The sequence below is a fragment of the Solanum stenotomum genome, chromosome 10 (genome assembly GCF_019186545.1).
Source record: "Solanum stenotomum isolate F172 chromosome 10, ASM1918654v1, whole genome shotgun sequence".
Classification (NCBI taxonomy): domain Eukaryota; kingdom Viridiplantae; phylum Streptophyta; class Magnoliopsida; order Solanales; family Solanaceae; genus Solanum; species Solanum stenotomum.
The window spans coordinates 27,191,241-27,219,173 of NC_064291.1; the positions used below are offsets into that span (position 1 = coordinate 27,191,241).

Consider the following 27,933-nt stretch of genomic DNA (forward strand, 5'->3'; position numbering starts at 1 on the left):
GCATATTGGGAAGTAATTCATGTCATGTGTCTCATTCTCATAAAGCCTATATATAGATTACTTCAATCAGAAGCAAACCTAATTTCATAAAAACATGAGATACTTTAATCGAAACATCCTAAAATCATAGTCTCAACAATTCTTCATGCATGCATAATTTTAAAGCTTCAAAATGCATGAGTTTATAGGCAAATCATTTGAAAAGATGTAATTTGATCAAAGCATGCATAATATAATCAAATATAAGGAATTTATCCACAACGAATGAACCCATATTGAATCATATAAACCCTAGAATTTAGGGAAAACCATAAGATAGAAAATAGAGAATTTCTTGGGACTTAATGAATGGAAAGAAATGCACTGATGAGTTGCATATATACCTTGATGAATCTAAGCCTTTAATTGGAAAGGAGAGCTTGAAGCTTGAAAAATCATAAAACTTTCCTAGAGATCCTCAGAGAGAATTTGGAGAAGAAGACCTTGAGGATTTTTTGGATTTTTTGAGTGAATGAGAAGGAATGAGTAAAATTTGAAGAGTAAAATCAGTTATAGGATCTTAAAATAATCTAGCAACGACATAATTTATGTGTTAAAAGGATAAAAAAGACCCAAATAACTCTGAACTTAAAATTATCGAAAAGCACCTACGGACCCACCTATGGTCCGTAAAAGTGTCTACGGACCGTCCTAGTCATCCGTAGATGACTTTACTGGAGAGTCAACTTTCTGATCAAGGACCAGCAGACCACCTTTACGGTCCATCGAAACCTTTACGAGCCTTAGGCCCTATCCGTAAGACCAATTATCACAATTTCCTTAAGTCATACCCATTTCCATGAGCCCTAGGCTACGAATCGTAGGACCTTGTACGATCTGTAGTCCAAACCTTAGACCCAAGTTCCATCAAAATTTCACCTAGTGTAATCTCACTTACGAACACTTCCTACAGCCCGTACACCTGCCTATAGACTGTCATGTTGGTTCGTACGAACTCATCTAGGAGTTTTCAAATTTAACCTTAATCACGATTGCCTACTTATGGCTCGTAGGTCCTTCTACAGTTTGTAGGTAGGTTTGTACAAACCTGCACCAACACATTTTTTGTACCTTTTTCTTTCCAACACAACTTACCAATTTTCGAAGTGTTACAATATCTCCCCCTTGAAAATATTCATTCTCGAATGAGACTCAAACTAGTATGAATAAAGTAGGGAGAGAGATCTAAAAACTCAACATGAATGCAAATCACATCAACATACACATAAACAAGGACTAATCGACCCCAAGCTAAAACATAACTCATAATTAAGTTTTCATGAACATGCATTCATATGAAAATATAAGAATAGTTAAAACGAATGAATCTGAAAGACTAAACTTGAGGAAATACTTTCTCAAGCTAAAATTGAAGCGGAGGGAAAGAGATGAGGATACTTGTACATCATATTCGCTTTGACCTCCTAAATAGCACCCTCAACTTACAGACTTGATGATCCAAGTAGCACCCTCAACTAATTGATTCCTCTAAAGGACTTTCGCTGAAGAAACTTCTTTGTTTCTCAATTCACAAACTTGACGATTCAAGATTTCAACCGGAACCTCTTCAAAGGAAATATTTTCTTTAATTAACACTAGCACTCTCCAATGGCACAACCGAAGTAGTATCACAAATACACTTTTTCAACAATGAAACATAAAACACCGGATGCATCGATGCCAAATTGGAAGGCAAATCCAACTTATAGGCTACCTTACCAAAATGCCTTAAAATCTGATATGGGTCTACATAACAAAGACTATGCTTCCATTTCTTTTCGAATCTCATCATACCCTTCATATGTGAGATTTTCAAGTAAAATCAATCATCAAGGTCATCTTTTACTGATGCATCTACGGACCGTACAACCTTTCACGAGATGTACAAGCATCCATGAAGGACAAAATTTCCTAGGTTCACTACAACAAAAATGATCATTAGCGGCAATTAAGAATTAATTGCTGCTAAATATGTATTTTTAGCGGAAATTAGCACTCTTTGTATATATCCCTAAAGCCTTTAGCGACATTAGTTTTACTGGCAATTAACAATGCCTATAAAGACTTTAGCACTCTTTATTAATGTCAATATTTATTGCCGCTAAAGTTGTTTTTATTGTAGTGGTTCTGGGGTTTAGTTCACAGACCAGTGCACGACCCGTGAAGCCTTTCATGATCCGTAAATCAGTCCGTGAAACTCACCTCTAAAATTTTCAATTTCTGAGTTTGGTTCCATGGACCCCTTCACATCCCGTGGTTCCTTTCACGGTCTGTCAATGGGCCCGTACAAACTCTTTTCTGCAACATTTAAGTTTTTTTTTTATTCCAAGGTCTAATCTTGTCTTAGGAACTTTTGAGGTGTTCTAAAAATTATGTATATAAATTATCTGTTTGATTTGATTATTTTGAAACAAAATTAAAATCAAACCAAATATTATTGATTTAAACTAAATCAAACCAAATAAAAATTGATTTACTTAATTGATTTTGATCGATTTTTACACCAAACGTGAACACCCAATTTGTAATTTGACATAAAGAAAATAGAAAAGAGTCATGTTTGCCCATGTACTCTTAAAAAAGAGTTATATTTGTCCTTCATCATACTTTTTTTTATCTATTTGCCCTTGCCTTCCAACTTTAGGAACATATTTGCCCTTGAACCATTAAGTCTTATATCCCCACTTTTATTATCCCATGTGGTATGCCTACATGAATATATAAATTTATTCCACTTAAAATTTTCTTCTATTATACCAAATCTAATATTATACCCACCCATTCAATCCATTAAACCCAATATTATACCCAGTCCAATAGTATATCCACCCATTTAATCTATAAAATTCAACTCCATACTTATTTCATTGTTACTTTTCAGGAAAAAATCACGATCCATGTCTTGATCAACAGAGAAGGTTCGCACGAAGGTAAGACTTTTACCCTTAAATATTCTCTTTAGCCTTCTTTGTATTGTATTTTTCATATTCTCATGGAGTATCCATGTTTAAGATATACTTTTCATTGAAAGAAAATGTGAAGACAAGGGGAGAAAGTTAAATGTTTTTTCATGATTTTAATCATTTCAAATTGTACAATTTCTCAATTTTCAGCTCTGTTTGAGGATGAAGCTTCACTAAGTACAATCAAACTTGAAAAGCCTGCGACACCGAATGTTGTATCTGTTATAATTTTCTTCCAGTGGTGATGGTTTTGCATGCTCTTCCTTCAATAGTGCTATCTATGACACACTTTGTCGTTGCCTTGTTATAATTTGCAAGATAGTTGTTGTGTCAGTTAACTACAGGCTAGCGCCCGAAAATTGTTATTCTTATGCTTAAGATGATGGATGAACTGCTCTTGAGTGGGTTAATTCAAGGCAATGGTTGCAGAGCAAAAAGAGCTTGAAGGTTCACATATACTTGACTAAAGTGACAATGAAATTAGGAGTTAAAATGGGTGGGGTATAATATTGAATTTGTTGGTACCGTAGAAGAAAAATTTAAGTGGAATAAATATACATATCCATGTAGGCGTGATTTCACGTAGAAAAATAAAAGTGGAGATATTATAAGACTTAACGACCAAATGACAAATATATACCTAAAATTGGATGACACAAGCAAATATATGAAAAAAAAAATATGACAAAGGACAAATATAACCCATTTTTTTTTTTAATAGATTACAAAGGCAAATAAGTTTTTTGTGGTGAAGGGGCAAATTTTGGCGTGGCACACGCGCTTGTCCCGGGAGGAGAAGAAAGGAATCCAAAAAAGGGCACAGTTTAGAAAAGTCCAACTTTATTTTGTAATCATGCGCTTGGTTAAGAAGGCTTAGAGATCAATACACATTTTACATACAAAACAAATCAAGATTGTTGTTTCTTCACTCTCCACTGTTGTTCATCGTCTACTCCTTTAAAACTGCAATACTTTTTCTCTCTCCCAGTTCACAATATGCTCTAGAGAGAGAAAGCATAATATCAAATTTGCCGAGTCGCACACCAACTGATTGATTTTTTAAAGAGAGAAAGAGGGATCAATTGATTGATTTGACTTGTGATTCAGCTATGCAGAGGCAAATCCCGCCGAAGCATAGACATGATGGAACTTCGCCTTTGCCCTTGGGTATGGATTGGAGCCCTCCCCCCAAAAATTGGGTCAGTCTTCTTCTTTATCACTTCCTATTGCAATTTACAAGTTTTGATCCATCTATTACAGATAATTTATCCATCTCCTTAGAATGATTGGATTAACTGAACAGTATTTGTGGGCATTGATTGATCATATTGAATTTAGTGCGAAAGTGTGCTGAATTTTGTATTGGGATTGGGAATAGTAGAGTTGGATTTCTGATCAGTTCATGGACGGGAATGAATCAGCTTTATTATTAAGAACATGTGAATGTAATCAATATGTTCGGTTAACTGTTTGTATTTCTCCCAGCTGATTTATCAACACAGTTAGCCTGTCAAGTTAATGTTTTACAATATTTGATGATAGGCAAATTACCTTGTACCTGTGTTAAGGGGTTCCTCATTTATCTTGATGTGCCCGATGTCCAATGGATGTGATGTGGGTTTGGGGCTCCATGCAGATTTTTTAGAACATATTAGAAATTAGCAAAACATTGCATGTATCTCAGTCTGATACATGCTAGTTTTAGCCAATATGTCCTGTTAGTATTAACAGACAAGACCTGTGACTTTTGCTAATATGTCGAGTTAGCTGGCTGTTTATGTCCTAGCTGATTAATCAACATCGTAAAGCCTGTTAGAAGAGTTGAGCATAAACATATACTATACATAGAGATTTTCAAGTAACTGGCAATAAGTAAATTACTCAGTACCAATATTAAAGGTATCCTGGTGGAGCAAGGAATTTATGCGAGGAGATTCAAAAAAATACTAGAATGTTACACTTAGATATCCTTGTATTTCAGTTCAGTTCGAATGTTATTGTGGAGAACACATAAGAACCTACATAAGTGGTAAGAAGGCAATTAGATATATCAATTTCTTAATTTGGCCAATCTTCTTAAGTTTCAAAGTGAATGTTATGGTCCATTCAAACTATGATGTAGTGCATAAAAACCTGAGTATCCTTGATTATAGATCGATGGTAGTCGTAGTTGACTTCCCGGTGCTCGTTGCTTATTGTTGCTTCCCTGTTCTAATAATGTTTAAGTTAGAACAACTTTGATGTTGACTTTCTTATGGCACACTCAACGCATAATGGAGAGAAATGGGTGGTGAACAATAAGAAGCATATAAAATTACCTTTTCTCAAAAAAACAACAACATAAAGAAGCATATAGTCAGAAATTTCCATCACTGTTAAAATATTTATTTGTGTTAAATAAAATATCTTTGGTCAGAAAAGAATTGGATGACTTCTTTTGTGACAGTATTTGATATTAGCTTGGCTTCATTAACAAGTAATTTAGAAAGTTAGATCAAGTGAATTGTCTTATCATTGTAGCTATTGATACATAGCATACTTGATGACACTAAATTAGGTTGTTCATATCGTCAGTGTTCTCCATTTGGCAGTTTGATTTAATAAGCTTCAAATTGTTAACTTTGCTTGTGTGATCCATGAGAACTTTTAATCTAGCATTCAAGATATTTGGCCAAGCAGCAACATGCGTAGGCATTCCAGGTCTGTGAACCAAGGCATTCTTCCTTGACTCAATTAGTTCATGAACATTATATGACGTTGTAGAATTTGAATGGAATAAGGATTGCTTATATCAGATCTTTCTCTTACTTTGGTAATTAATATATCTCTTTATGACCTAATCGAGGGTATAACTCTTGGTTGATTTTCTCTGCATTAATTCTCTTGCCAAATGACATTTTCTTAAAATCACTTTCTCTCAAAGAGATGGAACGTTGAACTCATTTAACTTGTACTGAAGCATAATTGCTTTTTTCGAAAAAAGGTGTACCTTCCAGGCTTCCTGTCAGATTTTTCTTTTTGTTTTTTTCCTGAAAAAAAAATTACTTATGCTTAACATGCTCTCCAGGCTGGGCGAGAAACTGTTTGGCCTCATGATCCTCACACGGGCTGGAGCTACTGTGTTACAATTCCTTCGTGGGTTGTCCTGGCAAAAACAACAAATTCAGATCCCATAGTGGTACAGCCTTCTATCAATGCAGTTAAATGTTCATTTCATTATACCAAAGAGTTAATGTAATACTAGTACATCTTTCGAACAAATAACTGTCTATGGATTATTAAAGATCTGAAATGCTAAAGACTTGGTGGTAATGATTTCATAATCTATATTTTGTAAATAGAGGATGCTCTTGATCTTTCTCCAGATAGAGTTTCTGTCACCATCGAAAGGATTTGACAAATCATTCTTGTTAAGAGGTGTGTTTGAGCCCTAAAACATAGTGCAATGCAGGACGTTTCACCAAGCTTGGGTGGCATTTCATTGCAGGCATCAAAGGGTTAAGACATTTTGTGTGCCCTAGCAAGCCATTGGATTTTACTTAACAGGATAGCACTAGATAAAAAAAAAAGAAAAAAAAAAGAAAAAGGTAGAACTAGGGGGCGGATCTACATCGTTAGTTACAGGTTCGACAGATTCAAGTAACTTTGGCCTTAACCCGGTAACTTTTGCCTAACTCTTATATTTGTCTTGAAAATTCACTTAATATGTACAAATAATCTAATCTTGAACCCAATTAGGTATCATATCTTGGAATTTCGAACTTATAAACTTAAAATCCTAATTCTGCCTCTACTGAAATAGACAATGAAGATGGTGCGTGAATCACCGATGAAGGTATCAATTGTTAAAGGAATGGAGTGAACAAATATTCCTGTAGATAAAAAGTTAATATTAATTGTTATGCTTATCAAAAGAATATGTTAGTTAATATGGATAAGAAATTAGAAAGTTAGTACTCTATAAAAATACTAGTTAGTAAATTTGAATTAAAAATTAAGAACTTTATATTTCTATGAGAATCAAAAATTTAACTGGAAAGCAGATTGGTGCAGACATTGGTAGTTGACTGGAAGCAGACATAGTATGCTTCCAGGAGACTAAACTGGAGGGGGAAATTACAAAATTAGTTAACAGATATGGGGGGAAGATGGATCAAATTTGCCTACCTTGAAGCAAGTGGCACTAGAGGAGGTATCATGATGATGTCCCATTGCAGAGCCTGGAAGGGGGAAGTTTTGGAATTGGGGCCTATACATTAACATGTAAATTTGAGGCACAATTTCAGAGCTTCTCTTGCCATTTAACTGGAGTCTATGCTCCAAACTGTTATATTGAAAGAAGAAAAGTATGGGAAGAAATCGCAGATGTCAGGGGTTTAATGGAAGGTCCTTGGGCTATTTGTGGTGATTTCAACACTATAAGATATGTCTCGGAGAAGAGAAATTGCAACAGGAGATCAAGAGGGATGATAGAGTTCTCAGATTTCATTGAAGATATGAACTTAATCGACCTTCAGCTGCAAGATGGCAATTATACTTGGTTCAAGGGGGACAATCACGACACAACTTCCAAGATCGACAGATTCTTACTCTCAGAAGAGTGGGATGACTGTTTCAGCAACATAAAGCAGTCCCCTTTGCAAAGGTTGGCCTCTGATCACATTCCTTTGGCTTTACAGGGTGGTTCCTGGATAAAAAGGAAGAATTATTTTAAATTTGAAAACTGGTGGCTTGGGACTGCAGGCTTCAATGACAGGATCAAAGAGGGGTGGAACTCCTTCAGTTTTAAAGGCTGGCCTGACTTTGTGCTATCATGTAAATTGAAGGCACTCAAACATAAACTGAAGGACTGGAGTAGAAGTGAGGCTGGCAACCTAGTGATCCAAAGAAAACAAACTTTAGAACAATTGGCTGAAATGGATTTGATACTGGAATATAGACCTTTGACAGAAGAAGAATCAGCCAAGAAAGTAGATTTAACCTTAGAATTGGAGGGTCTGATTAAAAATGAAGAAGTTGCGTGGAGGCAGAAGTCAAGGGCCTTATGGTTAAAAGAAGGCGATAGGAACACCAAGTTCTTTCATAAAGTGGCAAACGCTCATAAAAGGTTCAACTACATAGACCAGCTAATGGTGCAAGGTGAATTAACTGAGGAGTCTACAAGAATAGAAAGTGCCATTATCGACTTCTATCAAAAGTTGTATTCAGAGACCACTCACTAGAGACCTATCAGCATGCTCAATAATTGTGCAACTCTTTCGGTAGAAAACAAGGTGAGATTGCAGGAAGACTTCACTGAGGAGGAAGTCTTAAGGTGACTGAAACTGTGCACAGGAGATAAAGCTCCTGGTCCAGATGGTTTCTCCATGGGTTTCTTCATTAAGTGCTGGGAGATTGTGAAACAGGACATTATGAATGCCTTTCATAACTTCCATGAGCAAGAAGTTTTTGAAAGAAGCTTCAATGCAACATTCATAACTCTTATCCCTAAGAAGAAAGGTGCTAAAGAATTAAGAGATTATAGGCCTATTAGCTTGATAGGAAGCATCTACAAATTATTCTCCAAAATATTTACAGAGAGGCTGAAAGGAGTGATCTTCAATCTGGTGGATGTTCAGCAAATGGCTTTCATCAAAGGTAGACAAATCATGGATGTAGTTTTAGTGGCAAATGAAGCAATAGACTCAAGAGTGCAACAAAAGAAGCCTGGTATCCTATGCAAACTAGATATAGAAAAAGCATATGATCATGTAAACTGGGAGTACTTGCTATGTATGGTGAAGAAGTTGGGCTTTGGGAAAAAATGGATACATTGGATCAGATTTTGTATATCCACTGATAGTTATTCTGTGTTGATTAACGGATGACCTGCTGGCTTCTTTAAGGCTCAAAGGGGTCTCAGGCAAGGAGATCCTCTGTCTCCTTTCTTGTTTATCATTGCCATGGAAGGACTGAATACTATGTTCAAAACAACTAATTTGTATGGATGGATAAAGGGTTTTGAGGTAGCTAGGGCTGGGAGTGATCGCCTAGAGGTGACTCATTTGCAATATGCTGATGATACCCTCATATTTTGTGATGCTGATAGAAACCAATTGAGACATCTCAGAATAATCCTAGTTCTCTTCGAAGGCATCTCAGGCCTTCACATAAATTGGGGTAAGGGCTTTCTTTACCCCATTAATGATGTGCCCCACATGAATCTGTTGGCATCTATTCTAGGAGGAGAGGTAGGGTCTTTGCCAACCCTTTATCTGGGAATGCCTTTGGGGGCCAATTCAAAGTCTATTGAGATTTGGGATACTGTTGTTGAGAAATGTGAAAATAAATTAGCAAGATGGAAGACCCAATACTTGTCAAGAGGAGGTAGACTGACTTTGATAAACTCAGTCCTTGATGCACTTCCAACATACATGATGTCCTTGTTTCCTATTCCAGCAGGGGTCATCAAGAGGTTGGATAGAATTAAGAGGAACTTCTTATGGCATGGTGACAAAGAGAAGAAAGGCTACCATTTGGTCAAGTGGAACTCAGTCATTTGTGCAAAAAAATGGGGTGGTTTGGGTATCAAGAACCTGAAAATCCAAAGTAAAGCTCTAATGATGAAGTGGTTGTGGAAGTTCACCAAAGAAAACCACTTATTATGGGGAAGAGTGATTAAAACCAAATATTAACAAGAGGATAGCTGGATGACCAAGGAAGTCAGTACTCCATATGGGGTCAGCCTATGGAGGTCTATCAGATCCCTCTGGAGTGAGTTGAAAACTCAATCAAGAATGAAAGTGGCGAATGGAAACAAAACCAGATTTTGGAAGGATAATTGGCATGAGGTTGGTATCATGGAACTGGTCTTTCCGGATATCTTCAACCTAGTCCTTCACCAACAGAATACTATAGCTGAAATGTGGACATCTGACAGGTGGAGCTTGAATTTTAGAAGACATTTCAATGATTGGGAGGTTCAAAGAGTGGCTGATTCCTCAGCAAACTTGATCAATTTCCTGGGGTTCAAGCTGGTGAAGATCATTTATGGTGGTAGGGCAACTCCAAAGGCATTTTTAAGGTCAATGCTGCATATAAAATTATGAACCAGTCCAACCACTAGATAGCAAACTGGCCATGGAAGCAGATTTGGAGGATAAAAGTTCCCCACAAGGTATCAATTTTTGTATGTTTACTAGCAAAGGAGGCCACTTTAACAGTGGACAACTTGATGAGCAGAGGTATGATACTGTGCTCAAGATGCTTCATGTGTAAAGAAACAGCTGAGACAGTCAACCTTCTATTTCTGCATTGTCCATTAACAGCTCATCATCCTAAACCTTAAGGGTATAGCATGGACAATGCCAGACAAGATAACAGAGGCTCTTAGCAGCTGGGAGGGAACATGTTCACATGCTAAGGATAGGAGTAGATGGAGAATTGTCCCGACTGGTATCTGGTGGACAATTTAGAAGGAGAGGAATTCCAGATGTTTTGAGAGCTTAGAGAATGATGTGCAGAAGATCAAGTTGAACTTCATCTTACTGCTATGTTTTTGGTGTAATCAAATTTACTCTAATGATACTGTGTATATCATAGATGTTCTAGATTCTTTATAGCTAGAGAGGAAAGACACTAGAGCTCTATTGTAAATATGGTTTCAGTACTACCCAATTACTGTTTTGATCCTTGAAATGATACAAAGTTACTGATTTCAAAAAAAAAAAAGAATGAAGACCTTGATTAAGATGATTTTACTTTTTTTGTATTTCACGTAATTGCAGCTTTTACAATTTTGTTATCCATAATATTGTTATAATGTATAGTTTTTTTTTCTTACATTGCTCATACATTTTTATTTTGTCAATATTATTAATAAGGTAAATAATTTTATTAACCTGAGAAATATTCCTGCTCACAAGGTATGTTGTTTCCTTGGCTTCGGTTATCATATTATTTTTTCTTATTTTTTTTGATAACCGTGGTGTCCAGGCCATCATGCATGTCTCTTCTTCATTGTTTTTTTCTTTTTTTTTTTGGTAAAGTAAATTGCATTAGAAAGGCATCAAGCAGATGCAAGATCACAAAGAGACTGCTAAAAGTTTTAGGACATAGCTAGATGAAGCTAGAGTGATAATCAAAAACCTGTATAACCAGTCAAAAATCTATGTTGCCTTGAAAAAACTCTGGTAAGTGAGAGTCAAGGAGCCTGTCTGGGGTCTCACCTGGATTGTGATTCTCTAGAGCAACCAAAATATGGAGGTCATCGATTTAGTCTTGGAGGTTCCTCCAGTAAATAACCCGAGTGGCCCAGTGGTTTGGGCTTGGGACTTACATGTTGGAGGTGTCAAGTTCGAAACCCCTTGCCAGCGAAAGCAAGGGTTTTTGCCTTCTGGGTCGAGCTCGTCGCACCCGGCTTTCCTAGTGCGGGTTACCTCTCCTATGTGATTTGCGATTGCATAGGAGCGGGGGTTTTACCCTGTGCGCAACCCAAAGGGTAGCAGTTGCGGGTTTCCCTTGTCATCAAAAAAAAAAAATATTTCTCCAGTAAATAGGGCTCCCATTATTGCCTTCGTTGTTCTGTGCAATGGAAGCATCTTTGTTGCTTTCTATTTGGTAGAGCCTTGGTAGGCATTCTTAAGAGTGGTATCCCAAGCCATAAAATCTTCCTAGAATTTAATGTGGAGACCATTGCCTCCCTTGAAAGAGACTTTTTGGAAGAAAATCTTTTTGAAAGCTGTTGATGTGTTTCCAGACCTCAACACCATGGGGTTCTCTACTTCAGTTGGAGCTCCAGTGATTCTGGGCACCATATTTGGCTAATATGTTGTCTTTCCAGTATCCAGCTTCCAGCCTCAGGTTGGCCATATCTCCCTAGACACTTTATGAGCAATCCCCTTTTGAGTAATCTCTGATTCCCAAACCTCCCAGTGACTTAGGAAGAGTCACTTTTTGCCATTTGACCGGAGAAAAATTGTGAGTTTGGCTTCTTTTTTTTTTTTTGATGACAAGGGAAACCCGCAGCCGCTACCCTTTGGGTGCGCACAGGGTAAAATCCCCGCTCCTATGCAATAGCTCGCAAACCACATAGAAGAGGTAACCCGCACTAGGCAAGCCTGGTGCGACGAGCTCGACCCAGAAGGCAAACCCCTTGCTTTAGCTGGCAAGGGGTTTCGAACTTGAGACCTCCAACATGGAAGTCCCAAGCTCAAACCACTGGGCCACCCCGAAGGGTGAGTTTGGCTTTTCTCTTCCGGAGGAATTCCTTTTAAGTCCATTAATCTGCTTTGTTATTGAACTTGGCATAGGAAAGAGTGACATGATATAGGTGGGAATGTTGTCTATTTACTATTAATGAGGGTGAGTCTGCCTCCTAGAAAGAGGTACTGAATTTTCCATGTTGCCAGCCTTTTCTCCATTCTGTCAATGACTTCATTCCACATTCAGTAGACTTGAACTTAGCTCCCAGTGGTAGGCCCAAATAAGTTGTAGGCAGAGAATCAGTTTTGCAGCTTAAGATTTCTACTAGAGCTTCTAGATTGGGGACTTCATTAACTGGCTAAATTTTACTGTTGAGAATGTTGATGTGTAAACCAGAAGTTGATTCAAAGACCATCAAGGTCATGTTGAGGTGGTTTACTTGTTGGCTGTCTGCCCCACAAAAAATAAGAGTGTTATCTGCATAAAGCACATGAGAAGCAGTGCCAGAGGGTTTGAATTTCCGCCCACCTGAAATCCCTGTGTCCATTAGAGCTCTTTGGCCCTATCCAACAGTTGAGTGAGCTCCTCCATTCCCAGAATAAACAGAAAAGGGGAGAGTGGATCTCCCTTCCTGAGGCATTTTTGAGGAGAGGAGAACCCATTTGGACGTCTGTTTACTAGAATGTGAACTTGACTGTGGAGATACAAAAGAATATCCACCTTAACCACCTGTTACTAAAGCCATTTTCTTCAGCAGTTCAATTAGAAGTCCAGTTTAGCTGATCAAAGGCCTTTTCTATATCCAACTTACAAAGAAGGCCTGTTTCCCCACTTCTTGCTTCCAGTCAGGTACCTCATTTGCTATCAGTGAGGCATCAGTGATCTGTCTATTCTTCATGAAGGCACTTTGTTGCCCATAAACCAATTTGTTCTCCACCTTTTCAGCTAAGACTTTTTCTACCAATAGACACTACCATCAGACTTAGTGGTCTGAAATTCTTTAGATCTATTGCCCCTCTCTTCTTTGGTATGAGTGCAATGAAAGAGGTATTGCAGGACCAGTGTTATCAAAAGAAAAGAGCAAGGAAGCTCTAAGGTTGGTTGGGGCTTTCAAACTTCCAATAGTTGAAGTAGCAAGTGCTGTTGGATTGAGTTTTCTCTCTGCCTCTAGCTAAGGAAATTCTACTTTGATAAGATGAGTAGTCGACGTATGATGGGTTCTCGAAGTGTATAAGTAAACTTTTTAAACAGGAAAAAATATTATCATTCTTTTTGACAAAGTGCAAGAAGGTTTAATCATTATCATCTACAAAAGGAGTTGCTTAAGTTTTCCTTTTTGGTTTTTATATATAATTTTTCTTGTCAGAAGCTGGCATATCTCTAGTTGTTTTCTTATCATTAATAGCTAAGTGGAATTTGGTTTTTGAAATACCCATGTTGAACTCATTTTTACATCTCAAACTTGGACCTCGGTCCAGGGACCTTTCCTATAGTAAACTTATAACCTGATGCATATTTTTGCTTTGTCAATATTTGGTTCTTTTGTGTTAGGATTTATTGAAGTTTAAGCTTAACAATGTTAAAAGACAGTTTTACAGGGTTTTGGTTGGCTTACAATCACCAGAAGGGAATACAACTACACGGGTCATATTAAGAAGGTTCAATGATTTCTTGAAGTTTCTTGCTGCTGTAAGTTTGCATACACTCATTTCAGATATGCTTTTCTTTTTGTACATATTGAGGTTAAAAAGACATGAGAAAGTTCTTGGCCATAGTCAAAATTGACAGTTGCCTCCTTTTATGAGGGTTTTAATAATCATAGGGTACTTAATAGTGTGGTTGATTCTGTGTCACAGCTGAAAAGAATATTTCCAAGGAAGAATATTCCTCCTGCGCCACCCAAGGGTTTCTTGCGGATGAAAACTAGAATCCTCCTAGAAGAGGTAAGCCTTATACTTTCTTGTTTCATCACGTAAGATGTGTGATGAAATTGTTGTCCTTTGTTGTTTCTTCGAAACTAAAAGTTTAAGTTGAAGCAGAACCTTATATATCCTAAAATTAGAAGCCAAATTTCTGTATGTTTAATTTTTATTTTGTGGAATTTGAAGACTTCTTCACTTCATTATTCTTATAACAAATGGTTTTAGTGAAACAAAAACTGCAAAAAATTGTTGGATGTTATTTGGGAGCATCAGTTGTTAAAAATGTAAGTTTTGTCTTATTACATTTTAGAAATAATGGAAGTTTTGAGTTAACTACAAAGATTTCTTTCCAAGTGACGCTTGCATCTGCAGTTCTATATGATAATTCCAATTTTCATGCACTTGTATGTTTCCAGAGACGGTCCTCCTTGGAGGAGTGGATGACCAAACTACTATCTGATATTGATGTATCAAGAAGTGTTCCAGTGGCATCTTTTCTTGAACTGGAAGCTGCTGCTAGATCTTGTATGTCTGTTGCTACAATATTATTGTCCTTTAACATTCATTTCCCTGAAAAAAGATTGCACATGTGGCTAAATTGCTTTTTAGAATTATCTTTTTGTTATGCCTAAAGAGTTAACATTAGTACTATAATTTTTTCAGCATTCCTAGATGAAACCCAACATGCTTCTGAATCAAATCCTTCTGTGAATAGTTCTGTTTCTTCTCTTCAAATTCATCCTAATGTAAGCTTGTCTGCAATAGCTGCGAGTTCATCACTCACATCAGATTATGGTAGTGACACAGCTTATGAGATATCTGATGTTGGCACACCACGCCTTGGAAGGGATAATAACTCTGATTTTGGGACAGATGATCTCTCTTTGGATGAAGATGTAACAAGTCCAATAGATAAGTTTGTGAAGTATGGGATGTCCAACATTGATGAGGGCTTGTTCATGGGTCAGGCTATTCTAGAACAACTTGGAAATTATCCTAGACATAGGGTGCACAATAGAGAGAACAATAAAGCTAATGGAAATGCTTCCAAATTGTCTGATCTTTCTGTTGGTACTGATGGTATGAACGGACTCTCTTTGGAGCGGGAGAACACCAAAGTTATCCGTCATGGTAGGAAGTTATCAGCTGAGAGCATTGGAAGCGATACAAGTTCCCAAAGGGGCAGTGAATTGTCAGGTTCAGCAATTCCCAATTTATATGGACAAGGGCCGGTTGAAATCCCCAGAGTGGGTGAGACGTCAGCAAACATTGAGAACACTGACTTACTGCTGCCAAGGGATGTGCAATTATTACTTCCTTCAGATCAGCGCCAAAAAATGAACAGGGTGCTTGCAACCATGCAAAGGAGACTAATAACAGCAAAAACTGACATGGAGGATCTTATCTCAAGATTAAATCAGGAAATTGCTGTGAAAGACTACCTCACAACAAAGGTATTGCTTTATCTAATTTTCTCTGAAAAAGAAGACTATTCATACAAGTTAAGTATGAAGCTAAGGATAATATATAAGAACTTCCCAAGTTACAAGCTATCTATGACAACACTGTATCAGCTGGGTGTTGCATTGTAGGTCTGCTAGTGCCATAGCCCATACCCCAAAATTACCAGATGATTCATGGAGCGCTAAGAAGCAAATAAAATCCACCTTTCGCAACAATGTATCTTTCAACACATTATAATACTGATATTTTCTCTTTTTCTTTTTGGGCCATTTTCCTGCACATAGCTGGTTACTGCTTTTTTCTTTCGCTGCTTTCGCAACTTCTTTTTACCAAGTATGTAGGATAATGAGACTTGTTTGTTTATTTATAAAAAAGTATGAGACTCTTGATCCTCAATAGTACTTACAATTGTGGTAATTAAATCTTCCTTAGCAATAAAAAAATAAAATAAATTAAAGGTTCCTGCATGTTTTTATAGGGATATTGGATGAAATCTATCTTTGGCGATAGAAATGTATAACCTAGGTATAGCGGTGCTACCAAGGATTTTCGAGAGTAAACATTATGTATTGCTACTTGAACTTCTTGGATCATGGGTTAATGACCATAAATTCCCATATAATGCTGAGAAAGTATTCCTAATACTAACCCCCAAGTAGTAATATAGATCACCGATGATGGGTCTATCTTCATTATGGCTGTTGAAAAGCCTTTTAAAAATTGCTCCTCCATGAAGCAGAGATGAGGAATATATTGTGCTACCTTTAAGGCTATAACACATGAACCCAACCCCAGAAAAAATAGCAAGAGAGAGAAGTAAAGAGATGAAAGATGAAACACTCTGCAATTGGAAGTATGAGTTGATTTAAGTTTTTTTATTATTATTATCATTATTATTTTTATTGATTTATTGAATATCGAGTTGATTTAAGTAGGACAATATGGGTTTGTATTTCCTTCACTAATTCAATTCATGAGAGGAGAGTGCATAAATATTAGACAAGTGGGAAACCTGAGTGCTTGTGCTGAAGTCTATAATTCTTGATGTACTGTAAGATATCATAATTGGGAAGGCTCATTAGTCATCATTTAAGCAAAGATTTTTTTATTTTATTCTTTCTTAGACATCTTTAGGATCAGATAACCAGGCAAACCAATAGTGGACATGTTATTCCTGGCTGGGTTACATTGGAATACTCATCAAGTTTGACCCTTCTTATTATATATGTGAAAAATGTGAAAGAGTTGTGCACTAAAGAAAGAAACTTATGTATCTGGCAAGTTTCTTATCTTCTTGCTTCTAATTTTGTTTCAACTTGAGGTAATAGCTAAATGAAAGATCTATGCTAAGAACATCATGCTAATATGCATTAAGAATAGAAATAATGTCGGCGCCAAGGGGGTATGCTTTAGTGGTCTAAGGGCTGGAGTGACAACCTTGGGAACCAAGGCTCTACTCTACCGGAGGCAACACTATGTGAATTCTTCCAATATGCGTAAACCTTGGTTGGTGAGTTACCCAATATATGTGTTGGTGGAAGTAGGAGCCACAGGCCCACCTAATAGATTAGTTGATGTGCGTGCAAGGTTTCCCGGACACCATGCTATTAAAAAAAAAGGAGAATGTCAATGACGTCATAGTCAGGCATAAATTGTTTTGTTTGTGAGAAAATAGCTTTTCTGGAAAGCCCTAATTTTGGAGGTCATAAATGGGTGTTCTGTGATGCTCTATTGTTCTGTGATATAATGGTTACTATACCAGGTTAAGGATTTGGAAGTGGAGCTCGAGGCTACTAAACAGAAAAGCAAAGAAAACCTTGAGCAAGCAATCTTGATTGAAAGGGAAAGGGTCACCCAGATGCAGTGGGATATGGAAGAGCTTCGGCGGAAGTCATTGGAAATGGAACTGCAATTGAACTCACATAAGGTTATTCCACCATTTCACTTGATTATCCTCTGGTTTATGATGATTTCCCCTCAGTCCGTATATTAAGATCAGACCATTTATTTTTCAAACCTCGTTAGGGTAAACTGGGCAATGCTTCAATGGAAGACTATGCCAGTCAGGAGAAAGACAGAGTCTTGCAGGAGTTGGATGCCACAAAGCAGAAGCTTAATGAGTTGCAGAAACAACATCAAGAACTTGAAGTAAAATCAAAAGCTGATGTTAAAGTTCTCATTAAAGAAGTAAAATCACTCCGAGGCTCACAAGCAGATTTGAGGAAGCAGCTAAATCATTCTCTTGAAGAAAAATTGGAGGCTGAGGTATACCTTGCTACTCCATTGCTGTTATTCACATTAAGTTCCCTCCTAGAATGATCAATAACTTTGTCATGGTGTGAACTACTCTTTAGCCTCTCTTGCTCTATGTTGATTATGATTCAATTATCTGTTAATATATGCTGTATAAATCACATTCTGACACAATTCCTTTCAGTCTCGTCTGCTAATTTAACTAAACTTTCTGTGTGGAAGGAATGGGTAGTATAGTAGCAGGAGGAAATCTGAGACCTTTCAGTATAATTTGCTCAATTGTGGAGATCTCTTTTAGTTTTAAAAGGATTAACGGTATTCATGTATTAACAGATCTGCATATCCTCGTCTGTTATTGTACTTTTTGTTACTGAATTTCTCTTGCATATGCAGAGACTCTATGAAGAGGAGAGGCTAGCCAATGAACAAGCAAGGGCATCTTTCAGGAAGCTGCTACATGAATGCCAAGTTCTTCGACAGCGCTTTGAGGAGTGCAACATAAATTTAGTCAACGAAAACGAAGATGACCTTTTCATGGATCATCCCTCATGCTCAGATGCTTTGAAACTCCTTACAACCTATGACAACCAAATCAACTTTCTCCTTGCAGAGGTATTGAAGCTGCGATTTTCATTTTTACATTTCAAAACAGTTCCCACTTTCTATTGAGATTTTTCTGCTAAATGACTTTTGAGTTGCAATTTTGTGATAGCTGTTCATGCAGTAAAAAAGGCATGTAAAGCTTTATGTATTTCATCCTCTTATATAACTTTTTTAGCATGCCAGTAAGTAAGACAAACCTAACGGGGGAAGATAAAATATAAATTATGACAAAGACAAACTAATATGGAACTCAAAATCTTGTATTCCCAACTCTATACACTTGCAAAGTCGTTTGGGCTGAAGTTGGGCGGGTCAAGATAGCCTGAACCAATAGATGGGTCAGTGCCCAATCCTGCCCAAAGCTTGTTTGAGCTAAGATGGGTTGGGTCAAAATGGGTTAAATTATAAGTCATAACCCAACCCACCCAACTTAACCCACATTTTAAACATTTTGAGAAACTAAAAATATCGATATTCTTTTCTTTGATTGGAAATATTCTCTTGATCATGCTTTTCCAAATATATGGTTTTCAGAAAATCAGAAGTACTTTTTGGATATAAAAAAAAAACAAAAAACTCAAGCGTTATGCTTCACTCAAAATAATAAAGATATTCACTTTAAATATTTCCTCGCAAGTTATCCCAATACAGTTATTTTAACTTTTTTATCCAAAAACAAAATCAAAAGAAAATTGAATGTTATTTGAAGTAAGTAATAATGGTTTTGTTAGATTCATCTCTTTATCCCTTTGCCTTATTTACATATGTTTATGATTGTCTTGTACATAACTAGGAGTGGCAAACAGACGTGTCGGGCCGAATATGGGCGGGTCCAAAATGGGTTAAACAAAAATGGATAAAATATCCAATCTGCCTATATTTAGCACGAATAAAAATGGATTAATTGACGGATAAGGTCCCGATTGGATATGGGCGGATCAAAAATGGGTTAAAAAATGGATAAAATATTTGATCTATGCATATTTGACACTGATTAAAATTGGATTAATCGACGATAATATGGATATTCATATTTTTTTTGAAACTGGTAACTTTTGTATTCCTCAGCATTAAGGGTTATGGTGGCCACCTCCAAAAAATGTTGCAGGAAAAGGAAAAATACTTACAAAGAGTCTATGAAGTCCACTAATTGGATCTCCTCTTTTATATTCTGTTCTTTACGCCAAAAGCCCAGAGTAGTATTACTTTCCATTTGATCTTTTGTATTGTACATTACTTTCCTTCAAAAATTCTTTGATTCCTTTCTTTCCATATAATCCAACCAAATACATGCTGGAACTGTTCTCCACCATCTTTTTTGACTCTTGCTGCCTCCCCTTTTGATCCAACAACTTAGGAGGTCAGAAGTGTGCTCTGGCATAATCCAATGTTCATTGGCTATGCTAGTATACATAGCCCACACCTGTGCAGTTACCTTACAATGCATGAAAAGGTGCTTGTTAGTCTCTAGAGCCTCTTTATAGAGAAGACATCTAGATATGATGATGCCCCTCTTCTGCATAGCCTCAAGATTCAAGACAACTCTTCCTAGCAACCAGCCAAGTGAAGCACTTTACCTTGGTTGGGGCCACACTTTTCCATAGTGTGCTTCAAGGTCCAGTTAAATCATTTCCTCTGAGCCCCCAATTGTATAGTCTGTTCACAGGAAATCTCCTATCTTTGTGATGTCCCCATGCCAGTTTGTTTGGCTCTAGTGTAGTACCAGCGAATCGACCAATGAGGGTCAAGACTCCACCACCCTATCAATATTCCAATCATTAAGCATCCTTCTAAATACTAGATTCCAACCTTGTGGAGACCACTTCTCCTTTATCCTGCTACAGGATTTGTGCATATTGAGAAAAGACTAGGGAACATGTCCCTTAGAATCTCATTTCCACACCAATCATCTGACCAGAACTTTGCTTTGTTCCCTTTGCCTACAACTATCTTTGAGTTGTTCTTGAGACTTACCCAGAAGTTTCTGATGGTCTTCCACACCCCAACACCATAAGTTTCAGTGACTTCAGTAGTGCACCGGAGATCCTGTTGATCAAATTTGCGACGTATTTTCTCTTTCCATAGAGCTTGGTCCTCCTGATTTTATATATATGAAAAGCGAAACCCGCAACCACTACCCTTTGGGTGCGCATAGGGTAAAATCCCCGCTCCTATGCAATAGCTCGCAAACCACATAGGAGAGGTAACCCACACTAGGCAAGCCCCGTGTGACGAGCTCGACCTAGAAGGCAAACCCCGTGCTTCCGCTGGCAAGGGGTTTCGAACTTGAGACCTCCAACATGGAAGTCCCAAGCCCAAACCATTGGGCCACCCCGAAAGGTGGTCCTCCTGATTATATCTCCACAACCATTTTGAAATAGGTTCTTTTTATGTACCTTTAAGTTCCTCACTCCTAATCCCCCAGTTTTACTAATTTGTTGTACTATAGGTCATTTAACACGATTGAAGCCCTTTTCTATCTTGCTCCCTTGCCAAAGTAAATTTCTTCTAAGGGCATCCAAAACCTTTACTACTTTACTAGGAATAGGAAAACAGGGACATCACATAAGTGGGTAAAGATTCCAAGACTGAGTTAATTAGTGTAACTCTTCGTCTCAAAGATAGATATTGGGATTTCCAAGCCAATTTCTTCTCTATTTTCTCAATAATGCCATCCCATTTTTTTTCTGCTTTGTGCTTGGAACCCAAAGGCAAGCCTATGTAAATTGTTGTCAGTTTTTTTACCTTGCCCTTCAAAATGCTTGCAAGAACCTCAATCTGATGCACCTCCTTTATTGGAAAAATACTACTCTTTCTCCAATTAACTTTGAGTCCTGAGCAAGTTTCAAAAACCACCAAGATCACTCTTAAAAAACATATTTGTTCCTGCTCAGCTTCAAGGAATACCACTGTGTCATCTGCATAGAATAAATGTGTCAGTTCCATTGTAACATTTTCCTTGTTCTTTATAGTAAACCCCCTTATCCAGTTATTCTGAGAAGCAACTCTCATCAGCCTGTACAGACCTTCCATGGCTAAAATAAAGAGAAGGGGACATAGGATCCCCTTGTCTAAATAAATCAACTGGTTCTCCATTTACAGAATGGAGAACCTCGTGGTTTTAATGCAGAAATTTATCCAGCTAGGCCATCTCCACCAAACCCCATTTACCTTAGAATGTTGATTAGGAACTCCCAATTCAAATGATTATATGCCTTTTCAATAACTAGCTTGCACATCAGCCTATGGGTTCCTCCTCAGATTCTAGAGTCAATGCTTTCACTGGCTAAAAGTGCAACATCCATGATTTGACTTCCTTTGATGAGAGCCATTTGGTGCTTATTTACTAGCTTACTGATCACCTTCTCAAACTTTTGATGGGCATGAAAGTGTTGGAAGGTCTGCATCACATCATCTTTGATAATTTCCCAGAAAGCAGGGAAGAAGGCTATTGTGTTGCCATCTGGTCCAGGTGCTTTATCAACAACACACTGTTTATTCCTTCCAAGACCTCCTCCTCCTCGAAATCTCTAGACAGCCATGCTTGTTCCTCTTCTGTGATTATACGAACATCCAGGATGTTCAAAGATGGTCGCCATCTTTCTGTCTCTTGTACAAAGTCAGGTAAATATCCACCACTGGACCTCTGATTAACCCAGGATCTGACGACAATTCTCCATTGATCATTAAGGAATCTATGGTGTTGTTTCTATTGTGGGCTATAGCCATTATGTGAAAAAACTTGGTGCCCTTATCCCCATTCTTTTTCCACTGAATTCTAGATCTCTGTCTCCGGTGAATTTCTTCATTTCTAGCTACTTCCTTAGTTCCTCATACTCCATTGCTAGATGAGCTTTCAAAAGCTGTTCATCATCTGTTAGTGCTCTGTGAATCTGAACGTCTTCAAAACTGCTAATTGTTCCAGTATGCATTCCTTTCTGACCTTCCCGTTACCTTTATTCTCTTTGCTGCACTCCTTGAGTTCCTTTTTTAAGAGGCTCAGTTTTGAGGCTATAATGTAGTTAGGACTGCCTGTCACAGTGAAGGATTCCCACCACTCCTTGACTCTGTCCCTAAAGCCCTCCACATTTAACCACCACTTCTCAAACTTGAAGTATGATTTTTTGAAAGCCTCATCCCCACAAGTAAGCACTATGGGATTGTGGTCAGAACTTCAGCTAGGCAAAGAACTTTGTCTAATTTTGGTGAAAATCTCATCCCAAGGAAAATAGTACAGTAATTTGTCAATCCTTGATGCATTTCTCTGATTTGCTCCTCCTCTCCAACTTTATGGTCCCCCAAATAAAGGAGGATCCATAAGTTCCAGTGCATTGATGCAACTGGAAAGGTCATACATAGCCCCTGAAATTCTACTGCAATTGGTTTTCTGAGCGAAACTTAGTGGCGTTGAAATCCCCGCACACCACCCAAGGCCCTTCACAAAAACTCCTCATTGCTCCCAACTCTTCCCACAATTTCTTTCTCTCACCCCCATCACATGATGCATACACTACTGTGACAAACCGAATGAATTCTTGGTTCAAACCACTTAGGGGTCGTTTGGTAGAGTGCATTAGCAAAAATAATGCATGCATTAACTCTATGTATTAGTAGTCCCTCGTTTGTTACACGTTTTCATGCTATGTAGTATTAGTGCTTGCATTAGTTACACACTCTATTGTGTATTGAGGAGTGTATTACTATGAATTTCTAGGTATTAGTAATACAAAGGGATTTAATACATGCATTAGCATGGTTAAAGACCCAATTACCCCTCAAAAGTCCTATTACATCTTTTCCAGCATAATTGTGGAGGATGTTTTTGTAAATAAATATTTTTATACAATGCATATTATTTTAATACGCCAAACCAAATAATGCATAGGAAATAATCTATGCATAACTAATGCAAGCATAACTAATACAAGCATTACTAATACAATCATTACTAATACAAGCATTACTAATACAAACATTACTAATACACTCTATTGAGCATTATTTTTATACACTCTACCAAATGACCTCTAAGCTTGCACGTAATGCTCTGGTTGCCACTTTGCCACTTTGACTGGTTCCCCTTTCCAATTTATCTTGTCCGACATTATCTAGATGCCCCTCTTACTACCAAAAGATTCCATCCAAATTCCTCCCATCCATCCATTTCCCCCCAATTGTTGCAGATACTCACCTACCTCCCCACTAAGTTTTGTCTCCATCACTATTATGTCCACCCCCTCTTGTTGTATACTTCTCCTTCTTAAATTCTTCTTAGCATCCATGTTGAGTCCCCTCACATTCCATGAAATAATTTTTAGCTTCATGATAAATGAAAGGTTTCATATCTCCCTCTGCTCCTTGTTTCACTCCTAGAATCCTTATCTTTGTAATTCACAACAAATATAAGATTTCTTACTTCCTTGGGCGCCACCTTCTTATCACTAATCACAAGAATATATTCTATTGTTGTTGTCTTGTTGACCCTCCTTTGATCGATTTTAAGCAATACATTAAAAGCTTCCTTTGAGCACCCCTCGAAAGCTACTCCAAATTCCTTGCTTAGCCTCAACAAATTATTCTGTACACATTCGTTTGCCTTGCCTTCAATTTCCTTACTGCATTCCGAAGCATCACATTGGATGGGTGTTGGGTCCCCCCAGTATTGTAATTCATTTCGAACTATTCTGCCCCTGTAATTCTGTTTCTTCTTCATTCAATTCTCCCGAAGTTTGTGATGAGTCTTCTGCATGCACCTGTGTGCCGCCCCCCATTTGTAGGAATTTGCTAATTGAGTCTTTCACCCTTGCTTCCTCCATTAGGTTCTGATTAGTTGAGGAGTATACAGTTTCTTGTATTCCTTCCCAGCGGTTTACATCACAGATAAAAGGCTCAGGCTCTTGTGGTGATTTCTTTAAAATTTGGGCTTTAAACAGACCCAAGTGACTTGGTCCAGTGATGAAAATCAAATGTCCACCTAGGGGCCCTGAAGTGGGACCCTCTGTCACATGTCCACCCGCATGATTACTTTCACCTAAAAGCCCCCTTTTATCCCTATTAAACTGAAAACACCTTTTCTTGGATCTTTGTACATCTCTAGACCTCGAAAGATCTGACATGTTTCTCTCTCGGTACAAACCCTCTTCTATTTCCTTGCTAGTGGACGCTCCCTCGTCGGAATTTCTGAGAAAAGTCATTGGCAATTCCACCATTGAAGCTTCAATCTATTCCCTTGTCTTCTCTTGTCACCCATCAAGACGTGCTCTGCTGCTTTTCTGGACTGCAATTGGAAAGGCATGAAATTCCATTCATATCATAAACTTGAACTCCTGTGCTCCATTGCAAGTCTGTTGGGCCCATCATCATACATCATTTCTGGTGGGTGCATCGTCTTCTCCAATGAATTTCCCCACTAGACAATGGCCCAGAACATATTTGTCCTTCAATTGTACTCGAGCTTTTATCGTATTGCCATCATCAGATTCTTCTGTTATCTCTGTCTCTGCCTTGGTTCATTTAGCCTTTTGTTGAGAGTCTCTATAGCTCCTTTTCCCCTTTTTAGCAGCAGTCTGCCTCCCCCGTGTATTTAAGGATTTTTGTTTGTTTTGTACCCCTATTAATGAAGGCCTCTATTTTCTTAGCTAACTTCTCCCACCCCTCATTGAATGCATTTTATGGAAGTATAATAACTGCTCTGCTGTTGCCTTTAACAGAGATTAATGATATGTATCTCCCATATTGATTGAATTTTAGTGCTATAAAGAAGTTGGTTGAGACATCCCTGCATCTCCATGACTTGGAGGCATTCCCTCTGATCCCTGAAGCTTCTGTTAGCCTTTTGCATATACAGCCAAGTGCTCCCCTGCTAAGAGCCATTCTCCTCGTGTGGTGCCTAGCACTTTCAACCCAATCGTACCGTACTTCAGCTTTTGATCTAGACTCTGTGATGTCATAGGATTCCCCGCCCCCCCCCAAATCTGAAATATACTCTATTGTCCATCTGAATAGAGAAAATCAAGTGCTCGAGAAGAGAAAATGGAGTAGATAGAAAAAAAGAGAAAAAAGGTGGTATTCCGGTGGAAGAAGTCCAGCGGAAGAAAGAGCAACCGAAACCCAGAAGGGACTTCAGAAAGGTGTCTCGAAACTAGTGCCTGGGAGCATTTTTTAATGATGGAGCTATAGTAATGTGTTGTTAACCCCTAATATGGATATTCATATTACCCATGGCTTCAAGAATAATATGGTGAGAACACAAGCAAATGCCAAAATGAGCTTAGACTCTCAAGGAAAAAAATATATTTAGAAGAATATAAAACTAACTCAAAAATAATAATTAGAAAAAGAGTTAATCACGTTTTGTAGCTGTTACATTTCTGAACGGAGGACTGTCGATGGGTCAGATTTGGGTTTTGATGATTTGTGATGGGTTAACTTGTGTTAGCCCAAATCAGCCCATCTTCTCAAAGCCATTACAACTTGGGCGGTTAAATGGGTTTGGGCTAATTTTGCCACCCTAGTTTAGATGTACCAAAGCACTTGCAGCTACAAAAGCAGAAGAAACTCAATGACATTGATTGTGTGGACACTTTCAACTGTAAAATGTATCGAGTCAATTGAGAAACATGCAACCTTTTTCTCACATAAATGATAAATATTGGGTTTCTACGTACCTTGGAAGAAATGGAAGGAGAGAAGGCAACCAAGTTTCTTTCCTAGGGAATTATTCTTTTGAGAGATAGCTTGCAGTATCTCAACTCATATCTGTCTCCATACTTTCCTCTTTGACTACAAATGTATAAATTCTGGTGATTTCCATCTGTTCAGTCTGTATATTATGGGTTTCCTTTTCAATTATTGGTTTCTTGAAACAAACCCCAAGTACTCTTTAGCAGAGTTTTTTCTTGGTAAAACACATTGCTGTATGGGCATGTTCTCATAGTTAGAGCAATGACCCCTCCCAGGAGCTTTATATGTGTCCCAGAATATCAGGATTTTGACACCCTTCCTGAACGCATTTCATCTGTACATGATTGGCTAATTAATAAGACTGAATTACTCGGTCGTTTGACCTCCTTTGATGGAATCACTAGAGTAGCTGTCAGGAAATGCAAGTGAAGCTTGATCTTAGCTTGCATGACCTTAACTGTGTCCAAGCTTTGGGCCTGAGAACATTGGTTGGTCACTTGAGTTGCTCAACTTGTTACACCCAAGAAATATGGTTGAACATGGGAGTGGAAGAGGTAATTATACGGGCTTAATACAGTTTTTCTACTTTTTTTTAAAAAATAAATATATTCAGCTTTTCTGTAGAGAAGATGAGAGTGTTGATTTAGCTTTTCTATATACTATCGAAAAAGAAGTGTGACATGGAGAGATGCTGAGAGCTCATTCCAGTGGCTTGGACTTTTTAAATCTCGTTCTCTTTTCCAGATGATTTGAAAGATTTAAGTCAAATCAAAAGTTGGCCCAGAGACGACCTTTCTCAAATAAATAAAATAAGTGAAATCATTAAAGCAAATCAAATTTTGAAGTCACGCCAGATAGAAAATTTGGGAAACTTGGCTGCTCCTTAAGTCCTAGATTATGTTACTCGGAATCTCCAAAAAACTTGTTGCACTGTGTAGGATCCTCCAAAAATGCACTACTTTTGGAGGATTGGGTACACACCCAAAGTCTAAGCAATATAGGTCCTAGATGTTCTCTTTGGTAGGCACATTTTCCTTTAGAACAGGGCTGGTTGATAAATGATATTTTGTTATTTTTTCCATGAGCCAGAGAAAAATATTGTGGTGGGATAACTTGGGTCAAACCAAGGTTCACAAACTTGAAATTCACACTATTTCATGTACAAGTAACCTAGGTTCTGATTTTGTATTTACAGGCTACAACATCTTGTTTTGTGTTGCTCTGGTTTGTTATAATTTGCCAACATGTTACCTCAGCTTTACCTGAAGATTTTGCATGCATAAGTTTATGCATGGTGCTGTTTGTTCATGCTATGACATGAGTAGTGGTGACTTGTGTTTATCAGGTGAACGCAGATGAAGGAACAGATTCCTCTTCTCCTACTGCTGAGGAAATGAATGAAGTAGATAGCGATTCCTGGACTGTAGATAAAAAGTTGAGAAACATGTTGACTAATATCCTTGTTGATAATGGTAAGTTGAGGAAACAGGTGAACTCAGTCATCCGTTATACTCTGAAAAAGAAAATGTCATCTCCTGGAGAGAGTGAAAGCCCTTCGAGTGAAATGTACAAAACAAGCATTTAGATAGATGAAGTCGGGTAAATATTGTAAAATTTTGTCATATCTAGTATATCTGAACCCGTATTCCCATGAAAATAATCAAGAGTTGACATCCAACTTGACTGTTGGTATTGTAATATCAAGGCATCCTTATGCATACAGCTCTATAGATGCAACAACTGAAGTAGTAAGCAAAATGTCTAACTTCATAAGAATTGGATATGCATTGTAGCACATTGACATAATTGCTTGATAGCATCTC

The 27,933-nt window shown here is 37.8% G+C and overlaps 2 protein-coding genes across 5 annotated transcripts in view; one reads left to right on the forward strand and one right to left on the reverse strand.

The window, feature by feature from the left end:
- LOC125878283 (aspartate aminotransferase, chloroplastic) overlaps positions 1–27,933 on the reverse strand; it is a 936,263-nt gene that overhangs the window by 741,460 nt on the left and 166,870 nt on the right. The window lies entirely within an intron of this gene.
- Positions 3,923–27,840, forward strand: LOC125878278 (PX domain-containing protein EREL2-like). Of its 2 annotated transcripts, none has more exons than XM_049559495.1 (10): positions 3,923–4,201; positions 6,070–6,180; positions 13,776–13,874; positions 14,042–14,128; positions 14,524–14,632; positions 14,780–15,561; positions 17,334–17,498; positions 17,597–17,836; positions 18,218–18,436; positions 27,456–27,840. In XM_049559495.1, exons 1-10 carry the CDS (start codon positions 4,112–4,114, stop codon positions 27,693–27,695), a joined length of 2,142 nt encoding a protein of 713 aa, XP_049415452.1. In that variant the 5' UTR covers positions 3,923–4,111; the 3' UTR covers positions 27,696–27,840. The 2 variants fall into 2 exon arrangements, with proteins under 2 accessions (XP_049415452.1, XP_049415451.1); XM_049559494.1 differs by having other exon boundaries at positions 3,924–4,201; positions 14,771–15,561.